Source organism: Salvelinus alpinus, chromosome 12, assembly GCF_045679555.1.
Source record: "Salvelinus alpinus chromosome 12, SLU_Salpinus.1, whole genome shotgun sequence".
NCBI lineage: Eukaryota > Metazoa > Chordata > Actinopteri > Salmoniformes > Salmonidae > Salvelinus > Salvelinus alpinus.
The window spans coordinates 61,697,305-61,719,584 of NC_092097.1; the positions used below are offsets into that span (position 1 = coordinate 61,697,305).

The 22,280-nt window shown below is 45.3% G+C and overlaps 2 protein-coding genes across 4 annotated transcripts in view; one reads left to right on the forward strand and one right to left on the reverse strand.

Annotated features, from left to right (window-relative positions):
- atrip (ATR interacting protein) overlaps positions 1 to 1,827 on the forward strand; it is a 41,060-nt gene extending 39,233 nt beyond the window's left edge. Inside the window, exon 14 of the mRNA XM_071337011.1 lies at positions 857 to 1,827. Coding sequence (XP_071193112.1) covers positions 857 to 930 — 74 coding nt within the window. The 3' untranslated portion in view covers positions 931 to 1,827. The remainder of the gene's footprint in view (positions 1 to 856) is intronic.
- On the reverse strand, positions 1,437 to 19,350 carry LOC139536466 (protein shisa-5-like). Of its 3 annotated transcripts, XR_011667315.1 has the most exons (7): positions 19,192 to 19,350; positions 16,452 to 16,614; positions 12,107 to 12,246; positions 5,908 to 6,150; positions 4,784 to 5,143; positions 2,183 to 4,038; positions 1,437 to 2,139 (listed from the first exon to the last, which is right to left on the reverse strand). XR_011667315.1 is itself a non-coding variant. In XM_071337014.1 (6 exons), exons 1-5 carry the CDS (start codon positions 19,253 to 19,255, stop codon positions 4,833 to 4,835), a joined length of 918 nt encoding a protein of 305 aa, XP_071193115.1. In that variant the 5' UTR covers positions 19,256 to 19,350; the 3' UTR covers positions 1,437 to 4,038; positions 4,784 to 4,832. The 3 variants fall into 3 exon arrangements, 2 of the variants coding, with proteins under 2 accessions (XP_071193115.1, XP_071193113.1); XM_071337014.1 differs by having other exon boundaries at positions 1,437 to 4,038; positions 12,107 to 12,243; XM_071337012.1 differs by having other exon boundaries at positions 1,437 to 4,038.
- Between the last annotated feature and the right edge of the window lie 2,930 nt (positions 19,351 to 22,280).

Below are 22,280 nucleotides of genomic sequence, written 5' to 3' on the forward strand. Positions count from 1 at the left end.
GAGCGTGCTGACTGCAGAAATGTCTACCAGAGCTGTTGCCAAATAATGAAATGTTAATTTTTCTACCATAAGCCGCACAAACATGTGCGGCGTTGTGTGGGCGAGCGGTTTGCTGTTGTGAACAGAGTGCCTCATGGGGGTTATGGTATGGGAAGGCATAAGCTACGGACAACGAACACAATTGCTTTTTATCGATGGCAATTTTAATGTGCAGAGATACGATCCTTCATCCGCCGCCGTCACCTCATGTGTCAGCATGATAATGCACGGCTCCATATCGTAAGGATCTGGACACAATTCCTGGAAGCTGAAAATGTCCCAGTTTTTCCATGGCCTGCCTATTCACCAGACATGTCAACCATTGAGCATGTTCAGGATGCTCTGGATCGACAGCGTGTTCGTTCCCGCCAATATCCAGCAACTTCGCCCAGCCATTAGAGGACTGGGACAACATTCCACACGCCACAATCAACAGCCTGATCAGCTGTGCGTATAAGATGAGGCTAAATGGTGGTCACACCAGATACTGTCTGGTTTTCTGATCCACACCACTACTTTTGGTTTTTAAAGGTATCTGTGACCAATAGATGCATATCTGTATTCCCAGTCATGTGAAATCCATAGATTAGGGCCTAATGAATTGATTTAAATTGACTGATTTCCGTTTATGAACTGTAACTTTATGAAATTGTTGCGTTTTATATTTTTGTTCAGTAATTATAATTTTTTTTAAACACTTTGTCCAAAAAAGGTTTGACCTTACATGTACCTGGCCAGTTATACATTGAGTGTCTCCTCTTTTCTTGCAATGATCCTTTTAAGTTTCCTGTGTAACTCGTGTATTCTGTTTTGTTAGAATTGGCTTTGGATGAGATTTGTCGTCCCGAGTCTGAGGATACTGAAGATATGGACGTAGATACTGGCTCCTGACCTGTTGTTCCTTGTCTGGTTCTGCACCGGAGTACCGTTCAGTTGCCCCTAGACGCTGATCTTGGATCAGTTTTTGCATTTCCCCCCACTAATGGTTAAGGTTAGGAGGGGGAAGATAACTGAATTGACCCCTGCTATGTACAGCGTCCCAACATAGTGCACTACTTTTCACCAGAGCCCCGTGGGCTACAGTAGTGCCCCGAAAAGGGTCCTAATTGGGACGCAGGTAATATCTTGTTGGTTTTTCCGAGGAAATGCCGACTGTTCTTGATATCGGAATGTGAAAATATTCTGTGGTTTTACTGTATTGAGCTTTTATTTGAATCGATTAAATAACATCAGTGTTTGCAAACGACAATTGTCATTTGTACTCAGTGTGTCATTGTTATGCCATGTTTGGTTGTCTGTTCCATATGCGCGTAGGTATCACAATGAGAATACTGGAGGAGACGAGAGCACCAACAGATCTGGGACCAGGGATAAATAAGGATACAAGAGTTGAAAAAAGAAAAAAAAAAATACATTTATTTGTCGTTGTAGCAAAATGGCATTTAATTCCTGATAACATTTTAAAACTACACAGCATGTCATTTACTGAGTCGAACAAGCAGCACGCTAAAGCAGATATGGCTGACGAGGTGCTCACGACCTGAAGTCACACATGAACAACAGACAAAGGCTGGTATCCTGTCACAGCATGAGTCATAATACCCCCATCTGAATATATATTGAGTCACACAAGAGTAAACCTACACGAAACACAGCCCTTATTTTAAGTTTCTAAAATCCCCGATGGGAAACACGAATGGAACCATTTCCCTGTTTGACAGCTAGGTTTTATGGGTATTATGACACATCCAATGTGGGGCTCTCAAACTCAACTCTGGACCTCAAAGCCAGTTCTACTGCATTTTCATTGTTCCCCTTCTAAAATCAGGGACTGATTTAGACCTGGGGACACCAGGTTCCCCTCTAATCAGGGACTGATTTAGACCTGGGGACACCAGGTTCCCCTCTAATCAGGGACTGATTTAGACCTGGGGACACCAGGTTCCCCTCTAATCAGGGACTGATTTAGACCTGGGGACACCAGGTTCCCCTCTAATCAGGGACTGATTTAGACCTGGGGACACCAGGTTCCCCCCTAATCAGGGACTGATTTAGACCTGGGGACACCAGGTTCCCCTCTAATCAGGGACTGATTTAGACCTGGGGATACCAGGTTCCCCTCCAATCAGGGACTGATTTAGACCTGGGGACACCAGGTTCCCCTCTAATCGGGGACTGATTTAGACCTGGGGACACCAGGTTCCCCTCTAATCGGGGACTGATTTAGACCTGGGGACACCAGGTTCCCCTCCAATCAGGGACTGATTTAGACCTGGGGACACCAGGTTCCCCTCTAATCGGGGACTGATTTAGACCTGGGGACACCAGGTTCCCCTCTAATCGGGGACTGATTTAGACCTAGGGACACCAGGTGGGTCCAATTTTTAACGATCAGGTAGAACAGAAAACCAGCAGGCTCCGTCCCTTCGTAGGGTCAAAGTTGAATACCCCATGACATGGATCGAAACACGTGTGACGCAGATAAAACAACCCTGGGCAACAAGTTCTAACAACGAGGGTCGTGTAAAAAGGGGTGCAACAGCATACCGAACGCAGACAGAAATACAACCAATAGCAGACGACATGATCCTTTAGTCCCAACATGTCAGAAGCATGTATGTTCTACACTGCGTATTTCTACCTGACCTTTCCAGACCCTGACTTCACAGATACAGCGTAGGAAAACCAGGGGCTGGCTCCCAAAAAAATTGTGCACTGCTTTTGACCAGGGCCCATAGGAACTCAAAAGTAGTGCACTTATATATAGGAAATAGGGGGTTATTTGGGATGCAGATTAAGGAACATTATCAACAGAGAAGAGGTCACTCGGATAAAGACATTTTTAAAAAATCATTACATTTCATTTGAAGGCTGGTAATGTCTCCATTCAGCTTGGTTCACCTACAAGGCTTGGTACAGAATGATTTTACATGATCTCACAGCATGAGCGGAAAAACAAGGCATATTGTGGAGGTTTTAACATTCTTTAGAACGGTTTACGTCCAAAATGGCACCCTATTCCCTACATAGGGCACTACTTTTGAGTTCATTGGGCTCTGGTCAAAAGCAGTGCCCTACATGGGGACATAGACACGGCTTTAAAATGGTCTAAAAACCACCTACACTGATGGTTTTATTTAAAAAAAAAATATATATATAATTTGGTTGGACCAAGAATTTATGGTATAAAAAAAAAAGGCACAACTGTTACTTGCATCTAGTTTCAGTACGAGACAGGATAACTTGACATTTTAACAGGACATACGTTTTATCACTAAACTAGATTTAGGTATATTTGATCATTTGTGTGAATGAGGATTCAGACATTTTGATTCTTGACTGTCTTCTACTCTACGTCATTCAACTACAGTGCAAAACATTTTTTTAAATTATTTTAACCACAGTTTGGGTTGGTTGTACAATGAAGACAGAGGCACAGAAATACATGAAGATTCCCTTTTTGCTGTTTTGTTTAGACTGTAATAATAATAATAAACCTGGGCCCTAACAAGGTATAGGATGCATTCCAAACAGCACACTATTCCCTATGTAGTGCACTACTTTTGACCAGGATAGTGCACTACATAGAGAACGGGAGGGAGACCTGTGGTGAGGAACGGGAGGGAGACCTGTGGTGGGGAACGGGAGGGAGACCTGTGGTGGGGAACGGGAGGGAGACCTGTGGTGGGAAACGGGAGGGAGACCTGTGGTGGGGAACGGGAGGGAGGGAGACCTGTGGTGGGAAACGGGAGGGAGGGAGACCTGTGGTGGGGAACGGGAGGGAGGGAGACCTGTGGTGGGGAACGGGAGGGAGGGAGACCTGTGGTGGGAAACGGGAGGGAGACCTGTGGTGGGGAACGGGAGGGAGACCTGTGGTGGGGAACGGGAGGGAGGGAGACCTGTGGTGGGGGACGGGAGGGAGACCTGTGGTGGGGGACGGGAGGGAGACCTGTGGTGGGGGACGGGAGGGAGACCTGTGGTGGGGGACGGGAGGGAGACCTGTGGGGTGGTGGGGAACGGGAGGGAGACCTGTGGTGGGGAACGGGAGGGAGACCTGTGGGGTGGTGGGGAACGGGAGGGAGACCTGTGGGGTGGTGGGGAACGGGAGGGAGACCTGTGGTGGGGAACGGGAGGGAGACCTGTGGTGGGGAACGGGACGGAGACCTGTGGTGGGGAACGGGAGGGAGGGAGACCTGTGGTGGGAAACGGGAGGGAGGGAGACCTGTGGGGTGGTGAGGGAGACCTGTGGGGTGGTGGGGAACGGGAGGGAGGGAGACCTGTGGGGTGTTGGGGGAGACCTGTGGGGTGGTGGGGAACGGGAGGGAGGGAGACCTGTGGGGTGGTGGGGAACGGGAGGGAGACCTGTGGGGTGGTGGGGAACGGGAGGGAGACCTGTGGGGTGGTGGGGAACGGGAGGGAGGGAGACCTGTGGGGTGGTGGGGAACGGGAGGGAGACCTGTGGTGGGGAACGGGAGGGAGGGAGACCTGTGGTGGGAACCGTGAGGGAGGGAGACCTGTGGGGTGGTGAGGGAGACCTGTGGGGTGGTGGGGAACGGGAGGGAGACCTGTGGGGTGGTGGGGGAGACCTGTGGGGTGGTGGGGAACGGGAGGGAGGGAGACCTGTGGGGTGGTGGGGAACGGGAGGGAGACCTGTGGGGTGGTGGGGAACGGGAGGGAGACCTGTGGGGTGGTGGGGAACGGGAGGGAGGGAGACCTGTGGGGTGGTGGGGAACGGGAGGGAGACCTGTGGATAATGGAGAACTGCGTCAGACAGACAGTGATGGAGAATTGATTCAGTAGCCAGTTTTCGGAGGTTGGGAGTCGACGAAGGCAGGGTTGTAGGCAGGCTGAGCAGAGAGGGAGTCAGGCTGGGCTGGAGGCGCGCCAGCCTGGGCTGGGTAGGCTGTTTGCTGGGCTGGGTAGGCTGGTTGCTGGGCTGGGTAGCCGGGCTGCTGGGCTGGGTAGCCGGGCTGCTGGGCTGGGTAGCCGGGCTGCTGGGCTGGGTAGCCGGGCTGAGCTGGAGGCTGGATGGGGTAAGATGGCTGTCCTGGACTGAACCCAGCCTGACTATAAGGCACTGGGATAGCAGGAGGATAGGCTGAACCTGAGAGAGAGAGAGAGAGAGAGAGAGAGGACATTACCACACCAGACAGAGGTGGTGTTTTTGGGCAAGTAGTCATAAGGTGGAACTAGAATGTTTCAACAGCAACTTGGAGAGAGACCCTCCTGTAGGTTTTAACTCCAACCCTGTTCCTGCAGGAGGGTCTCTCCTCCAGGTTTTCACCCAGCCCGGTTCCGGAGTTAGAAACCCTACAGGAGGGTTTCTCTCCAGGAACAGGGTCCTGGAGTTAGAAACCCTCCAGGAGGGTCTCTCTCCAGGAACAGGGTCCTGGAGTTACAAACCCTCCAGGAGGGTTTCTCTCCAGGAACAGGGTCCTGGAGTTAGAAACCCTACAGGAGGGTTTCTCTCCAGGAACAGGGTTCCTGGAGTTAGAAACCCTACAGGAGGGTTGGAGTTCTAACCTGTTCCAGGAGAGATGCCCTCCTGGAGGTTTTAACTCCAACCCTGTTCCAGGAGGGTTTCTCGTCCAGGAACAGGGTTGGAGTTCAAACCTATTCCAGGAGGGTTTCCCTCCAGGAACAGGGTTTAACTTAAAACCTATTCCAGGAGAGATGCCCTCCTGGAGGTTAAAACCTACAGCGAGGGTCCTGGAGTTAGAGACCCTCCAGGAGGTTTTCACTCCAACCCTGTTCCTGGAGAGAGACCCTCCTGTAGGAGTTAAAACCTACAGGAGGGTCTCTCTCCAGGAACAGAGGTCTGTTAAAAGGGTGCCATTACGTCATCACCTGTATGTCTATGACACTTACCAGTGTCTTGGTAGGGAGGGGGTGGTCCTGGCTGGAAGTGCTGTCCCTGGTTGCCCGGTGCTGTGGGCATGGGCTGCCCACCTCCGTAGCCGGGTTGAGGCTGAGCCCCATACCCAGGCTGGACGGGTACGGGCTGGTAGGCTGGGTACTGGGGGCCACTCTGGTAGATATGGATGGGCTGCTGAGGTTGCTGGGTGAACTGGGTGTTCACCACTGTGGTGTGCGAGGTCGTGGCTATTACCGCTGTATGGGATGAGGCAGACAATAAATCAAGAGGTTAGTTCACACCGCTTTTTATTAAAGCATTGTACAACTATTTGTTGAAACGGGTGTGGTGAAGGAGAACCTAGTGAAGACGTTGTTGAAAAGCCCTAGTGTCTGTTTCTAATACCAACAGTGTAAACCACAGCCTAAAATATGTAGGTGGAAGAGGTGTGCTGACAGACAGGCCAGAAATGAAGCCTGATGATCAGAACAGGAAGCCCCAGTCAGCTCAGTACGGAGGGTATCTAGGTTTCTTCCTAGGTTTTGGCCTGTCTAGGGAGTTTTTCCTAGCCACCGTGCTTCTACACCTGCATTGCTTGCTATTTGGGGGTTTTAGGCTGGATTTCTGTACAGCACTTTGAGATATCAGCTGATGTACGAAGGGCTATATAAATACATTTGATTTGATATCTGCCACAAAGATTCTGTCAGTCCAAAACGTATTTGGGTAAGCACAGCAGTGTTCTACAATGTTGGACTGTTTGCTTTCATACTTAAAAAAAAAAAATCAGTGCAGCTCATGTGATTTCTCTGATTAAGGCCCATTCAAATGACGCGGACTGCGTTTAATTTTGGGAGCAGCACATCTGGGGGACAAGAAGTGTGTCATTTGTATGGGCTCAAAATTTTGTAAATAAGTCACGGGATACTGGGCTATCACTTCTCAGTGTCTGTGGATTCTGATTAAGGCAAGAAGGGGAAGTTTCCAAATGTACTTTAAGCTAATCTTACACCATAGGTCTACGAATGTTGAATCCTACAGTCATCAGCAATGCTCAAAATGTATGAATTCTTGTTTCATGTTAAATTCCATGTTTCGAATTCCAAACAAGATATTTTTTCCCCCACTAAGGTTAGGTTACAAACACTAGATTACTTCTCCGTTGTAAAGAGGACGCGGTTACATAATTGGGCGTTGTCTGAAATCAACCGTCGTGTCCCAGCTCAGTGTGCATTCCAAATGGCAAGCTATTCCTTTATATACACACTGCAGGTCAAAAGTAGGGAACTATATTAGGGAACCGTTTGGGATACACCATCTTTGTTTGTGGATTCCTCCCACCGCCCGGCCTGTCAGGGTTCCAAGTGGGAGTGGTCTGACCACTTCCTGTATGACAAGGTGGCTCTGAAGGCTCCGCCCCCTGTGGTGTGTTGCTACGGAAAGTATGAGTCAGACTCACGGGCTGGAAGTAACCCACAGTTTATTCTAACCACAGATTCAGCAGGCACAATAGACACCAAACAGGATAACACTCTTTTTTTAATTTAATTTAATGAAATTCCAAGAAAACAAGAGATTCTCATTCCAACAGCGCAGGACAGCCAGATGATACCTGGTTCCTGTTCAGTCGGCACCAAACGAGACAACTTTTCAAACACGGAAGGAACATCCAATAAGAAACGTGTTAGAGGAAGTAGAATACTACATGTTAGAGGAAGTAGAATACTCCCACGGCTTATCAACGTTGTAAACCCTTTAGGTGTTTAAGTAAAGGAACTGGTAATGTGGGAGCCAGAGGCTACGGACCAAATAGAACCCTATTCCCTATGTAGTGCACTACCCATAGGGCTCTGGTCTAAAGTAGTGCACTACCCATAGGGCTCTGGTCTAAAGTAGTGCACTACCCATAGGGCTCTGGTCTAAAGTAGTGCACTACCCATAGGGCTCTGGTCTAAAGTAGTGCACTACCCATAGGGCTCTGGTCTAAAGTAGTGCACTACCCACAGGGCTCACTATTACCCAGGTAATAGTGTACCATTTAGGATGTAGAAATATTTCACCACCTATTAAAACCAGTTGTGACTAGACTACCGGTATGTGGCGGTCTGCTCCATATGATTGGGCAGCATTTTACCACAAACAGAAACCTGAGGTGTGGTTCGAACAAGGAAAATAGTTTGAACTTTAGCTAACGCATTCCATTTGTTTGTTATGTTCTGGACGAACACAAAGTCTGAGAAGGTAGTGTTTGGACGAGTGTGTGTCTGTTTCAGGTCTAAACTGCCGCTACAAAATAATCATTTGGAAAATATGGTTTAATGTACTAAAAAATAGCAAAGTAATTTGCAGTTTGAATATTGCCGCTAAAAAATACACAGTTATCCATGCTATTTGTGGCTTCACCGTAACATTCTAGAATGTTCATTCAAATCGTTCAACTGAAATTGTTACTAAGTAACATGTTTGCCGCTAACGGAAGCCTTGTTGAACTTAACTCTACTAAACACTGACCCCCAGACTACACAGAGATACTACAGTCAGAACTGACCCCCAGACTACACAGAGATACTACAGTCAGAACTGACCCCCAGACTACAGTCAGAACGGACCCCCAGACTACACAGAGATACTACAGTCAGAACTGACCCCCAGAATACACAGAGATACTACAGTCAGAACTGACCCCCAGACTACACAGAGATACTACAGTCAGAACTGACCCCCAGACTACACAGAGATACTACAGTCAGAACTGACCCCCAGACTACACAGAGATACTACAGTCAGAACTGACCCCCAGACTACACAGAGATACTACAGTCAGAACTGACCCCCAGACTACACAGAGATACTACAGTCAGAACTGACCCCCAGACTACACAGAGATACTACAGTCAGAACTGACCCCCAGACTACACAGAGATACTACAGTCAGAACTGACCCCCAGACTACACAGAGATACTACAGTCAGAACTGACCCCCAGACTACACAGAGATACTACAGTCAGAACTGACCCCCAGACTACAGTCAGAACTGACCCCCAGACTACAGTCAGAACTGACCCCCAGACTACACAGACATACTACAGTCAGAACTGACCCCCAGACTACACAGAGATACTACAGTCAGAACTGACCCCCAGACTACAGTCAGAACAGACCCCCAGACTACACAGAGATATTACAGTCAGAACTGACCCCCAGACTACAGTCAGAACTGACCCCCAGACTACACAGACATACTACAGTCAGAAAGGACCCCCAGACTACACAGAGATACTACAGTCAGAACTGACCCCCAGACTACACAGAGATACTACAGTCAGAACTGACCCCCAGACTACACAGAGATACTACAGTCAGAACTGACCCCCAGACTACACAGAGATACTACAGTCAGAACTGACCCCCAGACTACACAGAGATACTACAGTCAGAACTGACCCCCAGACTACACAGACATACTACAGTCAGAACGGACCCCCAGACTACACAGAGATACTACAGTCAGAACGGACCCCCAGACTACACAGAGATACTACAGTCAGAACTGACCCCCAGACTACACAGAGATACTACAGTCAGAACTGACCCCCAGACTACAGTCAGAACGGACCCCCAGACTACACAGAGATACTACAGTCAGAACTGACCCCCAGACTAGTCAGAACGGACCGCCAGACTACACAGAGATACTACAGTCAGAACTGACCCCCAGACTACACAGAGATACTACAGTCAGAACTGACCCCCAGACTACAGTCAGAACGGACCCCCAGACTACACAGAGATACTACAGTCAGAACTGACCCCCAGACTACAGTCAGAACGGACCCCCAGACTACACAGAGATACTACAGTCAGAACTGACCCCCAGACTACACAGAGATACTACAGTCAGAACTGACCCCCAGACTACACAGAGATACTACAGTCAGAACTGACCCCCTGACTACACAGAGATACTACAGTCAGAACTGACCCCCAGACTACACAGAGATACTACAGTCAGAACTGACCCCCAGACTACACAGAGATACTACAGTCAGAACTGACCCCCAGACTACACAGAGATACTACAGTCAGAACTGACCCCCAGACTACACAGAGATACTACAGTCAGAACTGACCCCCAGACTACACAGAGATAATACAGTCAGAACTGACCCCCAGACTACACAGAGATACTACAGTCAGAACTGACCCCCAGACTACACAGAGATACTACAGTCAGAACTGACCCCCAGACTACACAGAGATACTACAGTCAGAACTGACCCCCAGACTACACAGAGATAATACAGTCAGAACTGACCCCCAGACTACACAGAGATACTACAGTCAGAACTGACCCCCAGACTACACAGAGATACTACAGTCAGAACTGACCCCCAGACTACACAGAGATACTACAGTCAGAACTGACCCCCAGACTACAGTCAGAACGGACCCCCAGACTACACAGAGATACTATAGTCAGAACTGACCCCCAGACTACACAGAGATACTACAGTCAGAACTGACCCCCAGACTACACAGAGATACTACAGTCAGAACAGACCCCCAGACATACTACAGTCAGAACTGACCCCCAGACTACACAGAGATACTACAGTCAGAACTGACCCCCAGACTACACAGAGGTCATTGAGAATATAAACAAATAGTTCATATAATTGTTTTAAATCTAAAATCAACCAGCATATTTGTATTGTATTTTAGCGTAAACATGTTTGTTATCGTGTTGTGATCAAAGGAGACATAGTGACTTGCGGAAGTATTCACCCCCCTTGGCATGTTTCCTATTTTGTTGCCTTACAACCTGGAATTAAAATTGATTTTTGGGGGGGTTAGTATCATTTGATTTACACAACATGCCTACCATTTTGAAGATGCAAAATATTTTTTTATTGTGAAACAAACTAGAAATAAGACAAAAACAACTTGAGCGTGCATAACTATTCACCCCCTCAAAGGCAATACTTTGTACAGCCACCTTTTGCAGCAATTACAGCTGCAAGTCTCTTGGGGTATGTCTCTGTAAGCTTGGCACATCTAGCCACTGGGATTTTTGCCCATTCTTCAAGATAAAACTGCTCCAGCTCCTTCAAGTTGGATGGGTTCCGCTGGTGTACAGCAATCTTTAAGTAACACCATATATTCTCACTTGGATTGAGGTCTGGCCTTTGACTAGGCCATTCTAATACATGTAAATGTTTCCACTTAAACCACTAGAGTGTTGCTTTAGCAGTATGCTTAGGGTCATTGTCCTGCTGGAAGGTGAACCTCCGTGCCAGTCTCAAATCTCTGGAAGACTGAAGCAGGTTCCCCTCAAGAATATCCCTGTATTTAGCGCCATCCATAATTCCTTCAATTCTGACCAGTTTCCCAATCCCTGCCGATGTAAAACATCCCCACAGCATGATGCTGCCACCACCGTGCTTCACTGTGTGTTCTCGGGGTGAAGAGAGGTGTTGGGTTTGCGCCAGACATAGCGTTTTCCTTGATGGCCAAAAAGCTAAATTTTAGTCTCATCTGACCAGAGTACCTTCTTCCATATGTTTGGGGAGTCTCCCACATGCCTTTTGGCGAACACCAAACGTGTTTGCTTATTTTTTTCTGGCCACTCTTCCGTAAAGCCCAGCTCTGTGGAGTGTACGGCAAAGTGGTCCCATGGACAGATACTCCAATCTCCACTGTGGAGCTTTGCAGCTCCTTCAGGGTTATTTCTTTGGTCTCTTTGTTGCCTCTCTGATTAATGTCCTCCTTGCCTGGTCCGTGAGTTTTGGTGAGCGACCCTCTCTTGGCAGGTTTGTTGTGGTGCCATATTCTTTCAATTTTTTTTAAATAATGGATTTGATGGTGCTCCGTGGGATGTTCAAAGCTGTTCTGTTTTTATAACCCTGATCTGTACTTCTCCACAACTTTGGTTGCACCAGATCTTATTTAGGGGCTTCATAGCAAAGAGGGTGAATACATATGCACGCACCACTTTTCAGTTATTCATTATTTATTAAAGTTGTATTTTTCATTTCACTCCACAAATTTGGACTATTTTATGTATGTCCATTACATGAAATTTAAAATTACAGGTTGTAATGCAACAAAATAGTAAAAACACCTAAAGGGGGGGGGTGAATACTTTTGCAAAGCACTGTACATCTGGGCTTCAGCATATTAGAGTAAACATGTTGTGATCAAAGGAGACTTACGTCTGGGCTTCCGGCACATGTTGTACAAGCAGCAGCAGGGACACAAGCAGCAAGAGATTAAAATAATCAGGAAGATGACAGGTATTGTAATGAACGGCCAGGTGGTGAACGTGCTGCTGCTGCTGCTGCTCCTGCTGCTACTGGAATAGAGAAACACAACAATCAGTCAGAGATAACATTATTTCTGAACTAATAAAGCCAGATCATTAAAAAAAAAGACTTCTGTATTGTACTGTTGCATAAAGCATTGCATGTGTTAGCCCTGTGCAGCCAAAGTTACAGAAGGGAAGGTGAACCTCTGTCCCAGTCTCAAATCTCTGGAAGACTGAAACAGGTTTCCCTGAAGAATTATAACTACGAAGCAGGATCAAGGAGTTGGCAAAGCTAACTTTTCTAAATAACCTGAAATAGCGATGATTTTTTTTTATAGAAAGATAAAACTTGAAATGGGTTTAATTGATTGATTTTAATTGATTGATTGATTCCACCAAAAACACATTTAGCTTTCTAAATGTATCAAACAAATCAAACTGTTATTTCTGCTTGTTTATCAAAGTTAAACCGGCTAATTCAGTGATCTTGTTTTATATACCGCTCAGTTGTGTTGATTGTGGGGCGGGGGTCTACTCTGCTCCTGTTCTGATGGGGTGGTGACAGAGCCTGTTCATGTATTACAAGGACGGATGCTTGTGCAAAGTTTCGTTTCACTGATCTGAAAAGAGCTTTTGTTTGAAAGAGGAAGTGAGGGGTTGTGGTTGACATCTTTGTGACAGAATGTGTTTTCACAATCGTATTGGTGGCTCGGCTGAGGGTTTCAGCAATAAAGAGATGTTCTTCAATGTTCTTCAGGTCTCAGGCCAGGTTTGCAATAAGCACAGTTCCCTGAACCACGTGGTCAGTGGTTTCATCTTTGAGTCGGTGTCAAATGGCTACCTATCGGAAAGTATTCAGACCCCTTGACTTTTTCCACATTTTGTTACGTTACAACCTTATTTCTAAAATGGATTAACATTTTTAAAATCCTAATTAATCTACACACAATACCCCATGATGACAAAGCGAAAACAGGTTTTTATAAAAATAGAAATACCTTATGTAAATAAGTATTCAGACCCTTTGCTATGAGACTAAATGAAGCTCAGGTGCATCCTGTTTCCATTGATCATCCTTCATGTTTCTACAACTTGATTGGAGTCCACCTGTGGTAAATTCAATTGACTGGACATGATTTGGAAAGGCACACACCTGTCTATATAAGGTCCCACAGTTGACAGTGCATGTCAGAGCAAAAACCAAGCCATGAGGTCGAAGGAATTGTCCGTAGAGCTCAGAGACAGGATTGTGTGAGGCACAGCTCTGGGGAAGGGTATTAAAACATGTCTGCAACATTGAAGGTCCCCAAGAACACAGTGGCCTCCATCATTCTTAAATGGAAGATGTTTGGAACCACCAAGACTCTTCCTAGAGCTGGCCGCCCGGCCAAACTGAGCAACCGGGGGAGAAGGGCCTCGGTCAGGGAGGTGACCAAGAACTCGATGGTCACTCTGACAGAGCTCCAGAGTTCCTCTGTGGAGATGGGAGAACCTTCCAGAAGGACAACCATCTCTGCAGCACTCCACCAATCAGGCCTTTATGGTAGAGTGGCCAGACAGAAGCCACTCCTCAGTAAAAAGGCACATGACAGCCCGCTTAAAGGTTGCTAAAAGGCACCTAAAAGGACTCTGACCATGATAAACAAGATTCTCTGGTCTGATGAAACCAAGATTGAACTCTTTGGCCTGAATGCCAAGCGTCACGTCTGGAGGAACCCTGGTACCATCCCTACAGTGACTTGCCTAGTTAAATAAAATAAATACGGTAAAGCATGGTGGTTGCAGCATCATGTTGTGGGGTTGTTTTTTAGTGACAGGGACTTTGAGATTAGTCAGGATCAAGGGAAAGATGAACGGAGCAAAATACAGAGAGATCCTTGATGAAAACCTGCTCCAGAGTGGTCAGAACCTCAGACTGGGGCGAAGGTTCACCTTCCAACAGGTCAACATGAGTGGCTTCGGGACAAGTCTCTGAATGTCCTTGAGTGTCCCAACCAGAGCCCGGACTTGAACCCGATCGAACATCTCTGGAGAGACCTGAAAATAGCTGTGCAGCGATGCTCCCCATCCAACCTGACAGAGCTTGAGAGGATCTGCAGAGAATGGGAGAAACTCACCAAATACAGGTGTGCCAAGTTTGTAGCGCCATACCCAAGAAGAATCGAAGCTGTAATCGCTGCCAAGTACTGAGTAAAGGGTCTGAATTAGAGGTCGACCGATTATGATTTTTCAACGCTGATAACGATTATTGGAGGACAAAAAAAAGCCACTACCGATTTAATTGTCCGATTTTTATATCTATTTGTAATAATGACAATTACAACAATACTGAATGAACACTTATTTTACCTTAATATAATACATAAATAAATAAATAATTAAACATGTTCAATTTGGTTTAAATAATGCAAAAACACATTGTTGGAGAAGAAAGAAAAAGTACAATATGTGCCATGTAAAAAAAGCTCAATATGTGCCATGTAAAAAAAGCTAACGTTTAAGTTCCTTGCTCAGAACATGAGAACATATGAAAGCTGCCTCTTTCCTTTTAACATGAGTCTTCAATATTCCCAGGTAAGAAGTTTTAGGTTGTAGTTATTTTAGAAATTATAGGACTATTTCTCTCGCAAACGGAGGAAAGTGCTGTTTGATTGAATACTGCTGCCTACCACTGCTCGGTCAGACTACTCTATCAAAAATCTAATCATAGACTTAATTATAATACAATAAACACACAGAAATATGAGCCTTAGGTCATTAATATGGTCAAATCTGGAGACTATCATTTCGAAAAAACAAAACGTTAATTCTTTCACTGAAATACAGAACCGTTCCGTATTTTATCGAATGGGTGGCATCCATCAGTCTAAATATTGCTGTTACATTGCACAACCTTCAATGTTATAATTATGTCAAAATCTGGCAAATTAATTACAGTCTTTGTTAGGAAGAAATGGTCATCACACAGTTTGCAATGAGCCAGGCGGCCCAAACTGCTGCATATACCCTGACTCTGCTTGCACTGAACGCAAGAGAAGTGACACCATTTCCCGAGTTAATATTGCCTGCTAACATGAATTTCTTTTAAACTAAATATGCAGGTTTAAAAATATATATTTGTATATTCATTTTAAGAAAGGCATTGATGTTTATGGTTAGGTACATTTGTGCAACGACTGTGCTTTTTTCGCGAATGCGCTTATGTTAAATCATCACCCGTTTGGCAAAGTTGAAGTAGGCTGTGATTCAATGATAAATTAACAGGCACTGCATCGATTATATGCAACGCAGGACAAGCTAGATAAACTAGTAATATCATCAACCATGTGTAGTTAACTAGTGATGATGTTAAGATTGATTGTTTTTTTTACAAGATAAGTTTAACGCTAGCTAGCAACTTACGCGAGTGCAGCAAGGAGCCAAGGTAACAGGTGGTCACCCTGCCACGCTGTCTCCTCTTGGATTGCAAAGTAATCCCATTTGTAAGTCGCTCTGGATAAGAGCGTCTGCTAAATGACTTAAATGTAATCGGCCATAATCGGCGTCCAAAAATGACGATTGTCGTGAAAACTTGAAATCGGTCGACCTCTAGTCTGAATACTTATGTATATGTGATTTCATTTTTAATTTTTAATACATTTGCAAAAATGTCTAAAAACCTGTTTTTGCTTTGTCATTATGGGGTATTGTGATGTCATTATGGGGTACTGTGATGTCATTATAGGGTATTGTGATGTCATTATGGGGTATTGTGTGTAGATTGATGAGGGGGAAAAAACGATTCAATACATTTTAGAATAAAACGTAACAAAATGTCAAGGGGTCTGAATACTTTCCAAATGCACTACTTTAGAACAGGGCCCTATTCCCTATATAGTGCACTACTTTAGACCAGGGCCCTATTCCCTATATAGTGCACTACTTTAGACCAGGGTCCTATTCCCTATATAGTGCACTACTTTAGACCAGAGCCCTATTCCCTATATAGTGCACTACTTTAGACCAGAGCCCTATTCCCTATATAGTGCACTACTTTAGACCAGGGTCCTATTCCCTATATAGTGCACTACTTTAGACCAGGGCCCTATTCCCTATATAGTGCACTACTTTAGACCAGGGTCCTATTCCCTATATAGTGCACTACTTTAGACCAGGGCCCTATTCCCTATATAGTGCACGACTTTAGACTAGGGCCCCATGGGGTATAGGGTACCATTTGATTTAGGACATAGCCATAGTTTTTGTCCTCCTACCTGGGAAAGCAGCTCTTCTGTTCAAACTTCCCCATCTGTCCGTAGCCATTGATGCAGCAGTATCTATTCTCACACGTTCCACAGCACACCTGGAATGCACCGCAGTACTGCTTGGATTGGTATCCGCTGCTGGCATCGTCGTAGCCCTCACAGTCATCACCAGCTGGGTAGAAAGGAGAAAGACATCATAGGTTTGAGTTGGACAAAGCTTGGGAGAAAATACATGGTATAGTCTAACTTGGAAAGACAACAGCAATAACATTGACAGGTAATACAACAAACACAACAGAGTTAATGAGGGAGTTTGATTAAGCTGACCCACAGTGCACCGGGCTATGGCCCACGACATGAACAGGCAAAAGCAGTGAAGGAGGAGCGCTCTTTTCAAAATCAACAGTTATCTGCCCCCTGCTCGGTCATGTTATCAACAAGGTAGCATGGAGCATACATCTATTTTCATAAAATATGTGTTTTTATCCAAAGCAATCCCTTTAGCATGTGACAACACAGAATCCTACTCAATAGTCCATGTGCTTAACCTACATAAAAGAAAATTGGAGCTGCTGTCAGTCAGAGCGGGGCACCTGGCTCATGCCCAGTTCCAAAACGAATTCAATCACTTTTCACATGGTGCAAACTCCTCCCACATGGTGCAAACTCCTCCCACATGGTGCAACCCTGACAGATAATCAAACCCCCTCAGTGTTTTTTTAAGCCTTATTCCACCAGGTAAGTTGACTGAACACATTCTCATTTAAAGCAACGACCTAGGGAATAGTTACAGAGGAGAGGAGATGAATGAGCCCATTGGAAGCTGAGGATGATTAAGTGGCAGTGATGGTATGAGGGACAGATTGTGAATTTAGCCAGGACACCGGGGTTAACACCCCTACGATAAGTGGCATGGGATCTTTAGTGACCACAGAGAGTCAGGACACCCGTTTAACATCCACTCCGAAAGACAGTACCCCTACACAGGGCAATGTCCCCAATCACTGCCCTGGGGCATTGGGATATGTTTTAGACCAGAGGAAAGAGTGCCTCCTACTGGCCCTCCAACACCACTTCCAGCAGCAGCTGGTCTCCCATCCAGAGACTGACCAGGACCAACCCTGCTTAGCTTCAGAAGCAAGCCAGCAGTGGGATGCAGGGTGGTATGCTGCTGGTGATGGTAGCCTAACCACATGAGGCTACAGAGTTCCCCAATGTCTTAAAAGCACCATAATGTTGTGATCAAATCAACTGGGAACTAGGACATTTCTGACTTCTGAGCGTTCAAGACAACTGGGAACCTGTGGGATGCGGGGAAATTAGCTCCGACTGGTAAAATCGTTTTGAATGGTCATCCAAGTCGGCCACTCAGCATCTTCCTATAACTCCGACTTAACGGCCTGAAGATCACTGGCTCGTGATTTGACCTCTTCCCCCCCCCCCCCCCCCCCTCCTTCTCCCCGAGCTCACAGTTGACACGAAAGCACCACAATTCCACTTCTGAGTTCAACATCGCCAAAACAACTGCTATGCAGATGTGGACTAAAGCGAATCTGATTGATTTGGCCACTTAATCTCCAAACGTTCTATCTGAAGCCTAAAACGAGGTGGATGTCCATGCAGCTAGCAGAGGGTAACGTAAAGTCATGAGGTGGCAGGCCCGCCAGACAGACATCCTTGATTGCTTCCTCGAGATCTGGTTTATCGAATTAGAGTAGCTCGGATGTGAATGACCTCTCACAATCAGGCGCAGAGCAAATTATTAATGTATCTCTCTCTGGCTAAAATGCCCTCAAAATACTGTACATTTTCAAATTTCAACATTTACAATCCAAGATGGAGTGAAACACTAGTCATGTCCCAGTCTCACCCATGTCATTTACGAGTTCGTTCCCTGTGACATCATGGAAGCAGACACTTTTTTTTTTTTTTTTATTACTTTAGCTAGTTACAACTAAATGAACAACAAACAGTTCAACTCCACGAGTCACACAACACATATTGCATGTGTAGTTCGGCACCCAGTAACAGCGGAGGAAGTGGATATTGCGAAATAAGAACGACATAGTAAGTTAGTTAGATAATACTATCCACAGGATCCACATGTGTGCCATCACAGCAGCAAGATTTGTGACCTGTTGCCACAAGAAAAGGGCAACCAGTGAAGAACAAACACCATTGTAAATACAACCCATATTTATGCTTATTTATTTTCCCTTGTGTACTTTAACCATTTGTTACATTGTTACAACACTGTATACATTATGACATTTGTAATGTCTTTATTCTTTTGAAACTTCTGTATGTGTAATGTTTACTGTTCACTTTTATTGTTTATTTCACTTTTGTATATTATCTATTTCACTTCCCATGCCAATAAAGCCCCTTGAATTGAATTAATACTGCATAACGACGTTACGTCCATGTTTGACAGTAAGATAACATAACCCTTCTCTAGACCAATAATGTACTTAAACCCTCTTAAGAGTTAAGGCAAAGTCATACGAAACAGTCATACATATGTAGTTACCAAACAGACAGTAAGTGGCTTTAGCAGCGTGGTTGCCAGACTCGCCCCACCTCATCCGAAAATGAAAGATGTACCTTCACATGTACTTTCACTGTTAGACATCTAACGTTAGCTAGCTTTGCGGAGAGGAAAAAAAACATCAACAAACTCTAGCTACAATGTCACAGACTGATACTGAACAATGTTTGTTAATGACTGATTTCCGATTGACAAACTCACCGGTCACGAAGGGGATCAGGGTCCCACACAAAAGGAGCACAACAACGCACAGATTCTCCGCCATGGCTTTGTCTATTCAGATGCTACTAACACGCACAACGGCAATGGCTTTGTCTATTCAGATGCTACTAACAAGCACAACCGCAAGTCCCAGCCCGGAATGCTATAGTTTCTTCTTCCATGGTATTATGGCGGTCCGCAAACAACGTTAGAGGTGCATGCCGCCACCTACTGGATGGGGGGGGACTGACAAACCAAAATAATAAGGATTAGGTCAATGTAAAAATAAAAAATAAACACACTTCTAATATTCAAATGTAAATAAAACACAAAAACTACAACTGTACTCTTTCAGTCGGATTTAAATGTCTATTCAGATCCCTCGACAGGCTCTGGAACCTGGGAGGGGGGAACCTCTTCATTCTGTATTATTCCCTGTAACATTTCGGCTGTAAAGTCCTGGAGATCCAGAAATACTTTTTTTGCCACCTTCACAATGATATCTAGATTCTTTTAACTTTTTATTAGTTCGACTAGTGTAATTCAATCACTTTGCTTATAAACGCAACAATGTTCACCTGCTTCACAGTTAGTGTGTCGGGATCCTTCTCCTGCATTGGATTCACTGCAGGCTGTGGGACATCCACTACCATTCAGTGGCGTTTATTCATGGATGCCAAGGGAAACCAAATCATTTTTTTCCTCTCTGTCTTTCATCAATTTCCTTCAATTTGTAAGAGGCTGAATGTTTCTCACCGGAGAAAGCATCCAAGCGAGGGAAACAGCGCCCCCTCTGTCTCAGTATGCCTAGTGTATCTATCTGATGCTGTCTGGTCAGAAAGAGTATGACATTGTTGCCGCCTGTAGCATTGAATGCAAGGGAAGCCAACGAGCATTTTGCCTCCCTTGAATTTTTTTACAAATTAAATAATAGCCAATCAGCATTGAGCTAAACTGTGTGAGCTCAGCTGTGAATGGTCCAGGCACACCAACAAAAAAAGTGTCAAGGGAAGCCAGTTTGGATGTGGCTTCAGACCAATCACATCACAAGCCAAACATCATTATTAACAGAAAAAACTTTAATTGTTGCATCTCATTGTGTTGTTTGTCCTCCAGTGGCTAGCTAGCTAACTAAAATCGGGCCTTTCCTAAATTAGCCATCGATGGAGATAGGGATTTGGACTTGTGGTTTTACTTAATTCTCCGTACTGGCCAATGATTATAAAGGGGATTCTGATCTAACCATATTTTCATACTTTGTTCCCCTGGCCTATGTACAAAAGGCTGTGAAGTATTTGTTGTTAATCATTTCAGTAATGTTAGTTCCTCATATCAAAGCTGTAGTTCCGCCCACCGGTGAAGTGGAGCAGAGCATGCTGGGCGATCTCCAGCTCAGAAAAGAAGATAAGCTGGAGAGAAGTCAAGTGAGAGAAAGTTCCAGACGTCCTTGTGTTTTCTCCAATTAGCTTTCATTGTGTTAGCCGAGGCCAGTGAGCATCCTTGTTGATACAACACACACACACACACACACACACACACACACACACACACACACACACACACACACACACACACACACACACACACACACACACACACACACACACACACACACACACACACACACACACACACACACACACACACACACAAACACATTTTATTGGCTCTTAACCAACCGTGCTATTATGTGTGTTTTTTCGCGTTGTTCGTAACTTGTTTTGTACATAATGTTGCTGCTACTGTCTCTTATGACTGAAAAGAGCTTCTGGACATCAGAACAGCGATTACTCACCTCAAAATGGACAAAGAGTTCTTCTTCAATGAGTCGGACGGGAGGGATATAGTACTACAGACACCCGACCAGGCCCAGATTCCTGTGATTCGCTGGAAAAGGAAACAGAGGTTTCGCGGAAAGATATCAGGGTAACTTGTGAGGATCAGGTGACGAGTGGCTAATCTGCCCTTGCCTTCCGTTCTGCTAGCTAACGTTCAATCGCTGGAAAATAAATGGGACGAACTGAAAGCACGTATATCCTACCAACAGGACATTAAAAATAATAATATCATTATAATGTGTAATATCTGCATTGTGTCAAGAAGCAGTGCGGCTTGGTTGGGTTGTGTTTCGGAGGACGCATGGCTCTCGACCTTCGCCTCTCCCGAGTCCGTATGGGAGTTGCAGCGATGAGACAAGACTGTAACTACTACCAATTGGATATCACGAAATTGAAGAGAAAAAAAGGGTAAAAAAACCAACCAAAAAACAAATATCTGATGTTTCACCGAGTCGTGGCTGAACAACGACATTAAGAACATACAACTGGCGGGTTATACACTGTATCAACAGGACAGAACAGCAGCCTCTGGTAAGGCATGGGGTGGGGGCCTATGCATAGTGGTAAACAACAGTTGGTGCACGATATCTAAGAAAGTCTCAAGGTTTTGCTCGCCTGACGTAGAGTATCTCATGATAAGCTGTAGACCACACTATCTACCTAGAGAGTTTTCATCTCTATTTTTCGTAGCTGTCTACATACCAACACAGACCGATGCTGGCACTAAAACCACACTCAATGAGCTGTATTCCGTCATAAGCAAACAGGAAAACGCTCATCCAGAGGCGGCGCTCCTAGTGGCCGGGGACTTTAATGCAGGGAAACTGAAATCAGTTTTACCTAATTTCTATCAGCATGTTAAATGTGCAACTAGAGGGAAAACAAATTCTAGACCACCTTTACTCCACACACAGATACGCGTAGAAAGCTCTCCCTCGCCCTCCATTTGGCAAATCTGACCATAATTATATCCTCCTGATTCCTGCTTACAAGCTAAAATTAAAACAGGAAGCACCAGTGACTCGGTCTATAAAAAAAGTGGTCTGATAAAGCAGATGCTAAGCTACAGGACTGTTTTGCTAGCACAGACTATGGAATATGTTCCGGGATTCTTCCGATGGCACTGAGGAGTACACCGCATCAGTCACTGGCTTTATCAATAAGTGCAACGAGGACGTCGTCCGCACAGTGACTGTACGTACATACCCCAACCAGAAGCCATGGATTACAGGCAACATTCGCACTGAGCTA